Source organism: Battus philenor, unplaced genomic scaffold, assembly GCF_028537555.1.
Source record: "Battus philenor isolate CCGP_79_NKW_IND1 unplaced genomic scaffold, ilBatPhil1.0.hap1 SCAF_3, whole genome shotgun sequence".
In the NCBI taxonomy this organism is placed as follows: domain Eukaryota; kingdom Metazoa; phylum Arthropoda; class Insecta; order Lepidoptera; family Papilionidae; genus Battus; species Battus philenor.
Window position 1 is genome coordinate 12,995,768 of NW_027181693.1, and position 17,630 is coordinate 13,013,397.

Here is a 17,630-nt window from a genome sequence, read left to right on the forward strand (position 1 = left end):
TCAGGTTATATATAATTAATTATAAAGTAAATATGTTCTATTTTCCTCAGAGGATATTTTACGAGTTGTTTTATACAAAAATTTGGTTATAAGTGTATGAATTTTGAATAAATAATTTCACAAATAACAATGATAATAAAAAAGTGTTTCCAAAATTCAGATTACAGACTATACCCTACAGACTTCATACATCCAGAAGTTATTGACATGTCGCATTTCACTAGAAAAAATAAAGTATACCTTTTTTCAGAATAATCATTTTATACAGATGATTGGAAATATAAGTATGCTGTCAAATGAGCTACACATTTACTCCTTTTTAGCTCTTACATCTATAATCAATCATCTAGTATAAACAAATATCAAGCGTTTTAAGTGACCATAGCATAGAAATTAACCAAGGCCAAAATCCATTGCTTTAGAGAAATTTATTGTATTTATTCGATATATATAACAATATTTTTAATGAATCAATAATGACATCTGGAGTTATAATGATAAAGTTATTGCGCCACTACTAAATTTTTTATTTATTAACATAATAATCATAGAAATATATACCGAATAAGCAATTGCTGCTAAAATGCGTTTATGGTTATAATCAGACAAATTATTATTCTCCACCTGCCTTGTCAAGCCTAGTCGTCTCATAACCAATAATCACACATTACGCACTTGGAACATAATGCGAAAACTCTGCTTTGACTGGTCACTGTGAACTTCACTTTCTAATTAAGAATTTGCAGATTAATGATTCGATTGATTATGGGGAGCGAGGCTAAGTCGGCAGACGAACGAATTGTAGTCTTAAATATGCAAATTATTTTCTTTTCATTTGCTGTTTTGAATGATTTATGGCTTCTTAATTCAAATCATAAAATTAATAATAACTGTAATTAATGTAATCAATAGAATTTTGTATATATTCATCGGGGGAAAAGTTAAATTAAATTCACTCTCTACTTTATATTTCTGTAAAAGTAAAATATGGTCCCTACAAAATTCAACATTTATAATCACAGCAAAAGCCAAAGCCTAGCAAAACTACCAAATAATTTTTACACTAGCGATGTACTGAGCAGTGAGAACATTACAAGGGAATAAAAATAAACACATTTACGCTTTGAACTGAAGGTAATATTTAAATGTTTCGTACGTGTAGATGCTGCAACGGAAAAATATCGCAATTTTAGTAACAGCGCAAAATATTTTATGTCAAAAATGGTACACTCGACTAATATTAAGAGTTCAAAATGTCGAACGAAAAAACCATCATGTGTCTTTTTTGATTTCCATTTTACTTACGGAACACACAATAAACTTTTTAGAATATGTCTTGAAATCAAAAGGGTAATTATCATGGATATGGAATTTTCACAGTAACTTATATAAACTAGGCCATAATTTTATGCAAGTTACTCACATTGAGCAGGTTGATGACTGTATTTTGCCCACAAAATCAATATTATGTAGAGATGCAACTAGTTTGTGAACCTAAATAAATGAAAAAAAAATCAATTGAAATCACTCATTTGTTTTTCACAACTGTTTGATTTTAACAATTTTTTATTTCAAAACTAACTACAAAATTGATAAATTAATAAATTGTCTGATATATTTGACTGTCATATATAAGCTTTTGAAGCGAAGACGAGTATTGAAAAAGATATTAACTAAAAAAAAATTTGCAAGCAAGGATCTTCACAAATAAATGGGAGTATAAAGAGAACTATAAGCTTGTAATTTGGTGAAGTTTAAGAGGTAATAATGCCAGCTAAACGCAATTAAGCTAAAGATATCTCTTCTTCAATTATTTTTTTCTGTAGATCTGTAAAGCTCGTACAGCCTAGAGTGGCATTAAAACCTCTATGGTGTATTTACCAGGAATGTGTGACTACAGTGTAAATGAAAAGAGTATATGTTACAATAATAACTTTGTTTTAATTATTTTTATCACCCACAGAATGCGTTACAAATCAAGCTATTATACAATACGCTAAATATGCAGGCGTGCAATACATTATTGCTTTTTTTAATATATTCATTAATCTTAACACCTTTCACACCTCCTCGACTCTTAATTTAATCAATTGATTACTATACTTCGGAAACATCCAATTTCAATACATACTATAATACTAAAAAGGAGGTAAACATTAAATTAATTTTCTTTAATAATATTTCAATAATAAAAAAACCATTTACTCTATGTAATCATTTTTTTTATATAACAAAAAAATATTCAAAAAAATAGTTCGTTACAACAAACAAACATCTAATACTTTAATTAAATAATGGAATAGACGATTTTCGTTTTGTGTGACTTATTGTTCACTTGTTTTTTTTTTCTAACTAACAATTGTAGTGTCTCGCACGGTGGACGCACCTTACACATAGCATAACATGTTAGAGTCAATGACCAATAGATCTTGCACTGGTTCACGAGGTTACTGTATCCGACGGCATGGGCGCAGCTTACTTAAATTAAATGGCATCCTCGACTGAAACAATGCAAAAAAAATTTTATAGGAGGATCTGCTAAGTTGAGGAACAAGCTCTACCCAGTCTACATTGGAGTTACAAAAAAAATGCAGGTTAACAATTGGTATATGGGTGTTTAAGAAAATTTATCTAGTTTTGATAATAAGAACTAAAGTGTTGGCTTGATAATTTGCGGGAGGTCCACGAAAACCATAAAATTTTAATTTGAGGTCTGGGAAACTCTGCATCCGTTCATATTATTATTGGATTCAAATATCGGGGCTGTCAGGTTATAGATGTAAAAGTTGAAGGAGTGAATAATATATACACCTTTTTAAAGCTATCACTTAGTTCTCAGCCAAAATCTTTAAAGATTTTACACCTGTAACCATACATACTGTATGTGATAAACAATTTTTGGCATTGGACTAGTTGCTGTAACAGATCCAATAATGGTAAAATTTATTGGCCTATATAGCAATCTTGTAGAAAAAATAAATAAAAAAAATCTTTGTTTAACAGCCCTTGCTGAAACTCCAATCAAGGTCGTCGAGCCTAATAATAAATGTAAACCGTTTTTTTTTTAAGTTTTCATTTACATCCAATGTCCATCCATCTTCTACATTTTATGAGCCATACTCAGTTTTAAACTAGTTTTTTTTGTGCTTTTCATTCAGTATTTTCACCCTATTTTATGTCTTGTTAACTTCATTTTATCTTATTTTTATCACACATTTTGCCCTGTCCTTAGCTTTTATGTTAAATGGTATTGAATGACAATTTTTTGCATATTTTTATCTACAATAACATGCCTGAGATATATTATTTTTACTTCCCAATATTACAATATATTATTGCACTGGTTTGAGCTAAGTAATTTAAGCATTCTGTCACCTTTGCACTGCTTTGTTTGTCTATATAAAAACAGTAATTTTCCAGGTTCAAAAAATAACAGAAGAATATACACTTCTCTTATGAAGAATATTCTAGAATAATCCATAGATTGTGAGTTATGGCCAGTTGCGTACCGTATCAGGGAGGGTGGCGGCGTCTGAGGGCCGCCTACTCCGCAGCTCATAACTTGTGGTTGCTGGTCAGCCACGTGAGCCCCTCGTACAGCCCGTCGCCTGAAGTCGCACACGATGGCTGCACGTACCAGTTGCGATCGCGGATCCTCGTCAGCCCCAGCTTCTCCTGGATCTCGTGCGGCTTCATTGCTGTCGACCATACACATTTTAATTAAAACAAACAAAATATCGCTTACGATGACCACCACGATACTACTTACACATTTTATATAGATTACTGATAACAGAGTGTCTCGGGGTATTGGTTGGTATAGCCAAACTGATTATAAGTTGCATCTTCTTTAATTAAAACATGATTAAGTTAAATTTTGTCGAAACTAAATAAATAAAGTTTTTTTTTAGAGACCTTGAGATACGTAGTTGCACACAAAAGAATAACTTTTTATTTTTTTAAGTATTATAACTTCACTGTCTAATGTACAAATATAGTTGTGGGCTGGATTTGATAGTTAATCTTGTAAGGGGCACCATCGTCAATGGCGCATCGAAAAGGGGAATTCCACAGAAATAAAATTGTTCATTTACATCTGTATAAATACGGGAAAAGTTCGAATGAATATACACACTTCTACTTCGGACTTCGTGTTGTTACTACCTCAAGACCTACCAGCCTTAGGAAGAATCCCACATTATTGATATAAAACAAAATTATTTCTAAATACCGTCAGGCAAGTCTTGCTTGTTGGCGAAGATGAGTATGATCGCATCGCGCATCTCCCGATCGTTTATAATCCGGTGCAACTCCTGCCGTGCCTCGTCGATGCGGTCCCGGTCTGCGCAGTCCACCACGAATATCAAACCCTGCGTGCCTGGAATTATCACGAAACTTCCTTTAATACGCGCTATCAATTTTTTTGTGATTATATGAAAATTGTAAAAAAAATCATGATTATGATGATCACTGCAACCATTACACATCTAAAATAAGAGTCATTGCATTTAAAATTAATTTCACTTAAAAAAAGTACTGGTATGTAAAATTTAGGCCCTATTAAAACACTCCATTTACTGTTGTCAAGAATATTGTTCAAACAAATATTGGACTGAATAAAAAACTAATGTATCCTACTTAATAGATACATAGGTAACTTTCATGCAATTTTTTTTTAGATAGTGATCAAAAATTCGTTTGTCAATCAAACTATGTCAATCTTCGTAGTAAACGAAGGAAAAGTTTGCAGTTGACGTAATGGAACATGCCGGAAATAGAAGTCAATGTAAATCTTCTTAAGATTTACTTTAACTCTTTGAACTTCTCTTTTTCATATGAAATGATTTGTAATTAATAATTATATATTTAATTTTGTTTAATCATTAGCTTAATTTTGAACATGTTAAAAAGCAAGACTATATAAAGTGAACACGTTCCTTTTTGGAAAAAAAATAACATGTAATATTAAACAAACGTCACTTATATTAAAAATGTCATACCTGTGTAGTAATGCCTCCACAACGGTCGGATCTTGTCCTGCCCCCCCACGTCCCATACGTTGAATTTGACATTCTTATACGTGACGGTTTCGACGTTGAAACCGACAGTAGGTATCGTTGTGACTGACTGGCCTAATTTTAACTTATATAAAATAGCTGGAACGTGCAGAGTTAAGGAAAAGTTTTCTATTAAATAATTTAAAACTATGTTATGTAGTGGGTAGGCCACGTAGCCCGCAAGACAGATGGCCGCTGTGGCCTTAAAGTTCTAGAATGAAGACCACGGACCAGCAAGCGCAGCTTAGAACGTCAACCTACAAGGTGGATACAGGAAAAACTACTTGGTAAAGACGACGGCAGTTGTAAGCAATGACCAGCAAAAGACGTTCTGCTAATGTAATGATATTATTTAAACTTATTTAAAAAGTTAAGTACATTAAGTTTTAATCTCATATTAAAATAATCTTGCTGGAATATGTAAAATAAATTTTGTTTCTAATTTAGTATCGCAATTATTTCAAGTTGGCAACACTGTCGCTTCCTCATTAAAATGAATATTGTAACGGTTATTTAAGCAGTGAAATAAACAGTTCATAAATAAATATTTGTTTCATCATAATTACAAGAATTCTGAATAAGTTACATAATGTTATAATAATAAATTTCGATCTAACAGATAGGAGGGTCGGTTTTTATGCCGGTTTTATCATAATTTACTTTTACGTAAGCATTAGTTATGCCATACGATTCACATAGTACACCTGTCATGGATCGAACCAACGTTTTACGATTTAAAACCAGTGACTCTAACCACTACCTTATTACTGTTCTATTATGCAACAGTTAACAACAGAAAATCAACATTTTTAACTACCTCAAAAATGTTAATGACCTTTATTAAACATAGATTTAGAGATACAATTCATTTTTCAGGCGTTATTTTGATAGTTTATTGGTTCGTTCAACATTGAGAATTTACGTAAGATGATTGGTTCTGGTAATAGCAGACACAAATAATATAAACTGAAAAGATTAAATAGAATTATTTCAAAGTAACACTACAAAAAACGTGTTTGGAAAGCTTAGCAAATTACGATTTATTTATAGACAGTGACGATTATTTTAACTGTGAACTGTTTTGTGTTAAATTTATAATGGTATAAACGTAAATAATTTTAACTTGATGAAGCACATTTCATGAATGTATTTTTCTGATAAAAAGTTATAAATAGTAGTGTTTTTAAGGATACTAGTCTTTCCAGCGGCATCGAGCCCCAGCATCAATATCCTCATCTCCTTGTTACCGAAGATCTTCGATAGCAGCTTCCCCATTGTGCTGAGCTCACCTCAACCGCGCAACTGAAATTTATAAAAAATAATACATTAAAAACGAAATATATATAAAATATCCGTTTCGTTAGGTCGTAGTGACAGAAAAACACAGACATGGAAGAATTATTCAAAACACAACATATTCCATATTGTGACATGACATGGCTATTTATTTGTCGTCAAAATAGTGAAATCATGATAATATAATTACTAGTAGAAACTATTGTTACATGTTTAAGAGGACATCACCGATTTCGAATTTTACTTCGAAGAACAATTGTTACTTTGTTTTGGTTTGAGGAGCGTCTTAAACAATATAATTATTTAGCAACAGAGAATATATTACTACTGTCAAAAAGTAAGGTCATCACCTTCAAAGTAATCCCCGTACGATAAAACGGACTATTGCTAACGCTTTTTTCAGTCCTCGAAAGAGTCTGAAGTCTTTTTCCGGTATAGCCTTCAATTATTCATATAAATTTAACTATTAAAAAAGAAAATAATTATCATTACCATAGACGTTAAAAGAAAACATTGTTAATCTAGTTATAAACACAGCAGACGGTTTATTGCAGAATAATGCGCAAGTTCTGCAAGATTATATCTATTTCTTAGACTTCCCTTTGACGAATATCGTGTCTTGTCAAGACTATATTAGAACTCCATAACAACTCAATTAACGCGAAGGACATCGGATAGTAACAGTGGTAGTTCTGAGTTAGGCTCCAGGGGAATCGCTGCTCACCAGAGTACTAACTCAAACTCTCAGAGTCCCCAAATCGACTCAGAATATGTTAAATCAATAAAAATAGATTCTCGAAAACTTTTAAAAAGAAGAATGATTTAACAGATTAATGAAACTTGACTATCAACCATTTAATGGTAACCACCTCTTTTGATTTGTTTGACCATAAGGATGGTTGACACTGCATAACGATAGTCCTTTAGCTCCTTTCGACTTTGATAAATTGTTACAGAAGTTAAATTCCAAAGAAATGTTCCTTTTTATCCAAAATGAACAAATACTGTGATTTAAATGCGATACAAGAAATCTGATCAGTGGTAACCCAAGAGTAGATGACTTAGACCCACGACGATTGCAGGTCGCGAGATCTATTCCCGGGATAATGTGTTATACAATTCGCACGTTGTGCATTAATAATATAGGATTGTCACTGCTCACAAAGAAGTTTCCAGAAGATAGGCAGCAGAGTCCCCTGCGTATAATAATAACATACTACGATCGCCAACCCGCAGGCGTTGATTATGGTATATCGCCCCCATAGATATCTTTGAGGGAAACCTATGCCTTGCAATGAAGTCTATGGATTGAAACGACGACAAATAATTCGAATAACATTTCGATAAAATTATCTACCGTGCAAAAGTAAAAAAAAAGGAGAGAAATGAATTTACTCTGAGCTATATAGGTCAAAAGCAAAAGTTGGCATCAAACAGCAATCTATTCTAATTAAAGTTGGTCCCTACGAGTCGGATCTTGTTTCTCCGTAGATTCATCCACTTTCGAGATTCATTTTCCAATAGGTATAAAACTTTCTAATTCGGCTCTGATAAACCTAGAAGAAACTTTCTTTACAAATATTATTCGAAAGACGTTTAAAGGTTAAAATGTAGACATCATAGCCGAGTCAACGATTTTACTAAGATTTTATTGATCTGGAAAAATCAAAATATAAAATCAGATAATTGTTATTAGCTTAACTTTAGGTAGATACATATCTGTAGACATGGAAGGATTATTATTTAATATTTGCACTTGCTATTGTCTAAAAACTGTTTATAGCTATTATCTAAAAACTGTTTCACTGTGTTTGCTTGTACCTGAAGAATACTACACTGAAACTACAAGTTTGGATAGACTAATTATGTCAATTTTTCCGTTTTTGATATAATAATATTTAACGACAATTTTTACTGTTTATCCGATATATATTTTTGTACTTAAGGCAATTTGAATTATATTATTATAATAAAATATTCATTTAAATCCAAACTTTTCCGTTTTAATCTCCCTTAATAGAGCTTCTCATTTACCTATACCGTATAACGTAAAGAAAGTTTCGTTCGAAAAAACGAAGCTGTTTTCGATTAACTGCGATAATTTTTTTTAAAATTACCAAGCATCCACGCGATTCCCAAAAAAGTGCCCGCTGCACGCAGATAGCGGCGGCGAATTAAACCCGCATGCCAAGTGTTAAAAGCGTTATATCTGACGGTTAGTTATACAGACAGTATCGCTCAAGAGGCATCCATTCTATTCTAGAGTAAGTAAACGTTAACACTCAGCGAGCCTGGGTTAATTCTGTTAATATATATAAATTTACTAACAAGTCAACACTATTCGTTTCGTTACTTTCTGATACAAATTGTTAAGACTTTATTCTTTTTATAAATCTTAATACCGCAGACAAAACAAAAATTGCGTAACAACTTCTAAAAACTTATTACTATTATTAAATCTTATTACTATCATATTCGATTGAAATATTCTTCGAACAAAAATTTGGTATAAGTATCATATAGTTTAATAAACGTTATTAAAAAAACAACTCATTAATATTAAACAACCTCGCAAACTTATATAATTTGAACATGCTTTAAATGTTTAAGTTCAAAGATAACAATCAATGGATGAAAATGAACAAATTAACCTTGACTTTAAAATGCATTACAGTGCACTTAAACGAATCGATGGAACTTTCTTCTATTAAAGAAAATAGAGTAAAAGCTAATATTGAAACATATGTGATTCATTTCCATCAGTAGTCAGGTAATTTAAAGGGAATGGAAATGTTTAAAAATTAAGTGTAATCCTAATTATTAAAATTCTAAAACTAAAATCTATGTATAAATTAAAATTAGTCAATCTTTTTAAAAATTTCATCAGCATCAACATCATAATAACCATCATATATTTATTATATTACAAAAAACTATAACACACAAATTCTGTATGAATTAAAGTTATTTCAAACTAAAATGCCTCCGTTTGCAGAACGCGCAAGTTATTAAAAATTAATTGATTTCGTTACATAAACAGGAGACTTTATTTCTATCATATTTAATTAAATAATTCTAGCATTTGATTTACGCTACAGTCTAGTTATCAATATTTTCAAGTATGTAATAAATTACAAATTGAATTATAGTGATAAATAGGTCATCTATACGTGTTATGTAAATAGATACGTCGGCGTGGTTCTTATCCGCCAAATCCGTTTACATTCAGGTCGATACGCGAGGTGGCCTATATTGGGCAAGAGTTATATTTCAATGAGTATCGTTTTAATAACAATTACGAGAACTATGCATGCATGTTTATGTTATATGATTGGTTATAGATGTAAAAAGTTTAACATGTGGATTGGCATGCGTGTTTACAATGAAATCTCCGTCAGACCACTCTGCACAAACTTACGTTTATATATGTGCGGAAATTCTTTGTGAGTAGTCGGCTAGTTAGCGGTGGTAAATCTTCTAGTCACCCGAATACGGGTGACGTGGTCTTACCTTTCCAACCCAATATAAGTGACATGGTAATCCACGCGTTAAGAGACTGAATGTTCGTTCATTTGTCGTCGTATGTAAATATATTTTATTTTTTCAATAGGAATACTTCAAGCTACAGACTCCTAAAGCTAAATACTTCTAGCAGTAGAGTCTGCAGGAATATATAGTAAACTAATTTTAATACGTAATAATCCAAACTTTTAAAAACGCTTTCTTTTACTATATTATCATTACATTATTTATTGTCTCTGAAACCAAAGATGCGTAGCATGTTCCGAACATTAATCGACAGCAAGGAAGCTATACATTCACCCCTTTAAAGCTTTTACACTTACAACGAATTCACCAGTATTCAAGATTTTTTAAATCATTTCAAAAATCGAATCGTAATTAACGTTACATTTAATATAAAACCCTAAGGTATCAGGTCTGTGATCAACATTCCACGCCTACCTTCAAGTTTGCCGTTTGCCCTAGATTCAGCTCGACGCTAAATATAGATAAAACAAGAACCCTTATTGTGTTTACCTCTCTAGTTCAACAGAGCACTCGTATCTCATATTTTTGTTTGCCGTAGATATTCTTTATACCTACAAGGTAACAATCAAATGTGTTTACATTTAAATTATTATTTGTTATTCAATTTCATGTTAATTATACTATATATTACACTGTGAACATTTTTAAACAACTAAATGTTAACTCTTACATAATAACGACAATTAAAACTAAATTAATGGCACATAATTCACAGAGCAAATAACTCCACTATTGTTAGATATGCTTAGATAGTGCAAGTGTCAAGGAAATCTTTCTACCGTGAGATACATTTAGAACAATGCGCCTAAAGTGAGTGTGAGAATTATACAAATATGCGAAGAGAAAACAGTATACATTTTAATTCATTCAAATGCGAGTAATTCTAACATAAATTTATAACATTAGTTGGAAATACGGAACATATGTTTCTATTGCTAAATATTGATAGAAATACGGAAGATAAATGAATACTGTAGTAATCGTAGATTATAGATAAAAATATATTTTAAAATTTTTTAATTTTAAATATTCATAGATTTATTAAAAATTTAATTGAATAGTTATATAATATTTAATACAATGTTCTAATTTCGGAATCTTTAGCGTCAAACAGCAATAAAGACCTACTGACAATTTTTTTTTTCTTAAAATTATATTGATATTAATATTGGTTTCACAATAATATTAATAAATGTTTAATAATATAATTTAACATACATTTGTCGCAAAGTTTATGTCTTAGTAACACCGTTGCATTGTCGAATGCTTCGATAAAAATGGCAGGGAATTTATTAGTGGTTGGAAGATAGCATTTTCGATATGAAATTTGGCATGCATTGTTACATATTGCATCCGCTGAATCGATTTCATTTTTGGCAACGTTATGTAATCGATTAAAAAGATTTTGTTCCCTATTTCTAAAAGAAGAACAATCGATAGATTTATGACAATCTTTTGTGACAATTCAACAATATTAGCGTAGGGTAATAACCGCCATAAAAATAATTTTACATAACCTAGTTGCAAAAATGAACAATTACTGACTACGTAATATAGTTCTGCAAATAATTGTCCCTGATTTAACCAATTGACTGTCCCAATTGATACACTGAACTCTAGTTGCAATAAAACGTGTACCGTTACTAGAAAAAAACTACGGGTCAAGACTATTGTGTATTTAACCTCTATTTCGTTACGTATATCGTATTGGTTATTAATTTGTTCTGTATGAAATTGCATCGATGAAACATCAAAAATTTAAGATTTTTTTATCACAACTCATTACTGTATACTGAATGAACAAAGCTTTTCCCCCGCAGAGTTCTGCAAAGCTCAGGCGCAATTCTTCCGGGTTCATTAACTCTGCGAAGATTTGAATAAATCATCTCTTCATTTAGTGGCGACATTCATAACTTTTAATTTCAGCTCTATGTATGAAAACTTTAATTTTTCGGACGCTAAAAGCCACTACTTAATCCGCTGGAGTAGTTTAAATACGGAAAACATTATAATAATTACATAATTGGTCAAGAAGTACTCCGTAAATATTTAGATACAGTGTAAATAGCACTGGTTTATACAGATAATAAAATATAAAAATATATAAAGATTTATTGTTAGCAAATAAAACTCTACAATGTGTTGTAGAAAACATTACTCTGGAAAAACTACAGCACGATATTAAATCTTCAACACTAGAGTACTTCCGATACAGCTCTATCGATGATATTGAATATTTAACCACATGCAACGTTGCCGTAAAATTTATAACAGGGTAAGTCTGAGCACGAAATTGGGTCGGTACTTCCCGTCTCCATTCTGTGGAGCGTGTAAAAAGAATAATGCATAGCTTAGACGTAAGAAATGCATCGCATTCTTGGTAACGCTTTGTTGAATATTTTATGAATAGACAGCCTAACGCTATGGGTTTATTATGTAGAGGAAATTCAATTAAAAAAAAATATGCATTAACCAACCTTGCATGGACCGACGTAATGGTCAAGGTCGCGAGGAATCGTTAGAAACGCAAGGCCGATCATCGTAGTGATCATTGAGAGGCCTTGCCCTATGTCTTGCAGGGGGCGTCTATCGGCTGACATGAGGATGTTGATGTATAAACGTTCATCACCATCATGATTTCAACCGTAAGACGTGCAATGCCAAACAGTGATTTCCCATCTTTCAATGACAAAAAAAAGCAATTGACATGTTACAAAGTCACATGTCAATTGCTTTTTATATCATATAAATAAATACACAGTGCTCTGGTTAGTAAAGCCACGACATGGCTAATAAAACGCACTAATGTATATATATATATATATATATATCCTTTATGGTAGTAGTAGTGTTTATATCAAATACTTGCGTAGACCTAAATTATGAAAGCGTAAAAGTGTCACTCGGTATCAAAAAAATACCTTGCCTATTTCACCATTTATGATACGACAAAATTAAGGTTTAATGAATAATTTGATACCTATTAGAATTAATAAATAGTCTATAATTTTTACAATTCAATAGACGGGACACGGCTTCATTATCGTATCTCTTGGTTTCGTTAATACATGTAACACAAGCACTGCTGAAAATTGTTTTTAATTAACAAGATGAAATTTTACACTGTTACGTTTTCGGCCGTGACTTCTCAGCAGTTGACTATTTCGAGCTGGTGGTAGCTAACTCGTGGACTGTTTACACTGACATTTTGTATAATTGTAAAAATAATTAACGATTCAAAAGTGCGTGTAAATGCCTTCTTGAATAAAAATAATTTAAATTTCGATAGTAGCAATATATTCACCGCATAATAAAATCCGGGTTCGTTAAAAATTAGAGCAAAATTGTTTAGCAAAAATAGCTCTTTTTTACCTAGCAACAACTGCAATACACGTGCCGAGCAGCCAAAGACGTAAGTCTCCTATAGAACACTTGATAGTGATTTCGCAACATGTAAGCTCGCATACAATTAGCGAACTGCCCTCGTAGTTAATATTTGAAATCAAAAATTTATATACGGCACGTCGAAAACATACTCACGAATCATTTAGAGAATTAATAAAAACATTATTAAATTTATAATGTTTTAAACGTACCCGAAAACGAGACCACATGATACGATAAACATGTGTTTAAATTACAACAAAGTTATAACATGTGGATTACATACTCGTAAACTAAATTGTAATTAATTATTTAACATCCAAGGCATTCCACACTAACGATACGACGCCATAGGGTTTTATATAGTATATTTCAACACGTAATGACATCCGCCGAGCGTGAACAAACATCGTAAACTTTGGAAACATATATAGAACATGGAATAAAGGTTTTGTAACATTCACCCTTCCATATCCGGCGGGTCAATGCTTGGGGGCGTTAAGCATTTCCGCACCATTTCCCTTCCCGAGGCAATTCAAACTGAACGATAAACTATAAATAACCTCTTCCCGGTTATAGCTATCTCGGATGTATTAATAATAACATTGCAAAATGTACAACTAATCTATAAGTAGCCTAATTTATAATTCTTTGGTAAATATCGTCAGTTACAATTGTAATTACTTTTTGAAATTCAATTAGTTATGTTTACTTTTTTCTGTTATATAAGTCGAAAGCCCAACAATTTTTTTTATCGGTGCGGACAACGCAGCTATAGATAATAGTGATGACGCTTACAAGACGAATTGACAATGATATTGGTCACGTAATTGGCAGGGGCCCAACGAGTGCGAGGGGCTGTGCGGTTTAATAACGGTTGCAGGGATTATATTATATTTCAAACGGATGAGTATTAAATCTAATTACATAATACATTAAAATTTAGCGCATTAAAATAGCGTTACGAATGCATAACCAACTATAATTCTACAGCGTTAGGTATAATGATGATTCATTACTCTTAATCGGAACGAAACGTATTATTAAAAGTAATTCTTTATTTTAGATATTGTTGTCGTAAGTATAAAGTTAATGCGAACTTTGCCTAAAGCCTGGAGCATTACATATGGCATCTTTTTTTAATTTTTTTAAGCTATATACTGATGTAACAGACACTATTAAATCTAAAGTAATTTAAATTAGTTGAAGAATCTTCGGGTATAGTGCCAGTCGACAGAGTGGAAACTTACAAAATAGTATATTCCGCAAAAAGAAATTCGTTCCTGCAAATATTGAGACGACCAACCATACCAGGCCAGTCAGCTCACAGTTATGGTCGCGGGAAGTCGGTGGATATGGGCAACGTCATCTTGACGATCTTGGAGGAGGCCTATTCCTTGCAGTGGGCGTCTAACGCCTGACGTGGTGATGATCGTGATGTGCCAGCCCTAGTCAACAATCGATGTTATAGTTAAACTTTTTTTTTAGGAGTTAGAATCAACGAATTTTATGAGATAACGTATTGGTAGAAATTTAAATCACATTTATATATGTATACATATAAATAACAGTTAACTCGCTTTATCTCGAAGTTATATTTTTTTATAATCTTCAAAAATTTACATGAATGTAGCAATGAGAAACAAGGTAGAAAAAGTTAAATTTTTGGCACATGTCCTATAAATGTAACGATCTAAAACGTATAGAATTTGGATTTTTGCCAGCAAAGTTAACGTAAGATTAATCGTTCAAGTTAAGACTGAAGTACATACTGTCATTAAAAGTATATACTGTAAAATTTATATAAAAAACTAAAGGGAGACGCAATAATTTTTTTTTTAAAAAGAAAAGTCGAATTTGAAAAAAATTATTATGTAAATCATTAGGAAAAAAATATCGTGACTTCTTTACTAAATTCGTGTATTTATAAACAGTATTCAAGTAAAGTCCTAAGCTCGATAGAAAGTTATTAAGTTAGAGTTCAAAAATTGTAAAAAGTTTTAAAGAGGTGATACATCCACCTCATTTGTTAGCAACAAGTTTTAAATCTCACCTATAACCTATCACTCTAGACAAAGCGATCACAATTATTTTTTGACAGGCTTATAACTTCTGGTTGTACAAAGTCTGCAGAGACAGATAGTAAACAAAAATTATTTTTATTTATAGTAAACCGATTTTTAAAAACGCAAATTTTATTATATTTTCTAATCATAGATTTTCGCATAATCTATACTGTACATAAGTAATGAGCTAGAGATTCACCCCCTTAAAGCTTTTACAGATATAACAACCTGTACAAATGCTAAAGAAGCTCGTTACTACAAAACTTTTTTGTGCCTTCCAACATACTAGATAAAAGCTTATAGTAAAACTCTCGGCCTACATTCTCCACGAACCGGATCTCGTGCCAGCCGCAGCTATCAATCAGCAAAACAGTGTAACGTAAGTTTTCACGTAATCAGCTCGACGCTGTTATTCGCGGAATGAATTGAATCTTGCTATTTTTGTATTTTAATATTCCACTCAACAAGGCATTTAATGTATTGCAGGAAAGAAGTAAACGACGCGTTACAGATTCGGATTACTTCATTTGTATTCAAAACAATTTATAATTTTACGCAAATTACAATAAACAGTATAATTTTGCTTGTATAACAGTGCGATTTCATGTTAATCAATATTACTGATGACTTGCGTTATTATTAATATCTTTCTGCCTTGGGGCATCGTTCTGTCAAAAGTTTAAGACTTGTCGCAGTTCAATAGAAGATAATTAAACGTATTTCAACCAGATCACTTCATTTAATGATAAAGATTGATAAAAAAATACATTTACATAACACGATTTTTTTTTATTACATCCTAACACACTTTGTGTGTGACAGTCAGAGATATAAAACAATTAATATGAGAGGGAAGTAGTGTTGTCCTTTTCTATAACATTAACGAAACCGTGTATTAAAGCCAGAACTTACTAAACCATTCTTGAGTATTTCGCTTAAAAAAACATTTTAATTTATTCATAGATAAATTGCAAGTAACATAAACAATCAATCTGAATCGATAACCTGACCTCTGGGTTAATGTAAATTACTCGTGCCGGAGTTTTTATTAACCAGTTAATTCTTTTGTATGTTTTCTATTTAACAGTCTGGATATCGCTATTAACAGGGAACTTATCATCACAGTATCTAACAAAACTGATAAACGAGCATTTGTTTTAATTAATGTTGAAATAACGTTTATCTAACCCTGTGTGCATATCAACACTTAAAATAATATATGCTTACGTAGGTTGTCTTTAAAAAATCCAGACATTTCGAATTGTTCATTGCTGAAATAAATTTATCATTAGTCTGTCTATTTATCGAATAGTAAGGATTTTTACTTCAAAAACAAATTGAAAAATTAGATTCTCTCGTTACGTTTACTAGAATCTAGTTAGTTTAATAATATTTTATGAAATACCTTAGGATTGTGTACGGAAAAATAGACCAAGAACTAAATTTTATACTAAGCAGTCTGAGAGTAGAACGGCTATGCTATGTTGTGGAATTGTAATTGCGTATTCGACGTGAAAGTCGAGAAAGTAGGAACATGAACCAACGCAAGCGACACCGAATAAACCTGTACAGTAATTTGATGCACATCGAGTTATAAAGTACACTTGCCGGTTGGGAAATATTTAAACCGTGGTTCGTAAATAAAAGATACTTTAAAAAATATTATTAGAACTTAAACAGATATTGATATTTACTCTTAGAAACTTGCCTCTCCTTTGAAAATTTTCCCGATCAAAGTTCAGAAAAGTTTCGGCTTCATTTAGAAATCAGAGAGTATTCAATATCGCCAGTGAAAAAGGCTATGTATCGTTTAGTTACTTCATAATAACATACAACAAAAAATGAATTTTGATAAAAGTATGTTGCAATATTTTAGCCAAATAAAAATTTAAATGGTTGCTATTCTGAATAAAAAAATAAGAAATATTAAAACAATTTGCTTTTTAGTGGCACTTTTTAATTCCTTTATATTTTACGTGGCCGAAAACTATATTTCATACTTTATGTTATCAATTTCAAAATCTATGGGTATCCGCTATATATCGTAATTGAATTGTTTAAATGTCTGCAGAGGTACATTATTACGGTAATTTAAAATATAGTAATAAGAATTTAAAAAACGCCTTTTGTTACTATATAATCATTACGACATTTATTATTTCTAAATACATTAATTTTTAGATAGTGTATGCCAGCCATACATTGATAGCAAATTAGCTGTACAGTCATCCCTTTAACCCTTAAATGCATAATGATAAAAAACTGCAACATACCAATT

At 31.5% G+C, this 17,630-nt stretch overlaps 1 protein-coding gene across 2 annotated transcripts in view; it reads right to left on the reverse strand.

Moving 5' to 3' along the window:
* Positions 1 to 1,921: 1,921 nt before the first annotated feature.
* Positions 1,922 to 17,630, reverse strand: part of Arf6 (ADP-ribosylation factor 6) — a 44,113-nt gene continuing 28,404 nt past the window's right edge. For both annotated transcript variants that reach the window (XM_068770954.1, XM_068770955.1), the window contains 5 exons: positions 6,251 to 6,359; positions 5,001 to 5,156; positions 4,232 to 4,378; positions 3,510 to 3,698; positions 1,922 to 2,501 (listed from right to left, as the gene is read on the reverse strand). In XM_068770954.1, the coding sequence (XP_068627055.1) occupies positions 3,556 to 3,698; positions 4,232 to 4,378; positions 5,001 to 5,156; positions 6,251 to 6,332 (528 nt within the window). In that variant the 5' untranslated portion in view covers positions 6,333 to 6,359 and the 3' untranslated portion in view covers positions 1,922 to 2,501; positions 3,510 to 3,555. The remainder of the gene's footprint in view (positions 2,502 to 3,509; positions 3,699 to 4,231; positions 4,379 to 5,000; positions 5,157 to 6,250; positions 6,360 to 17,630) is intronic.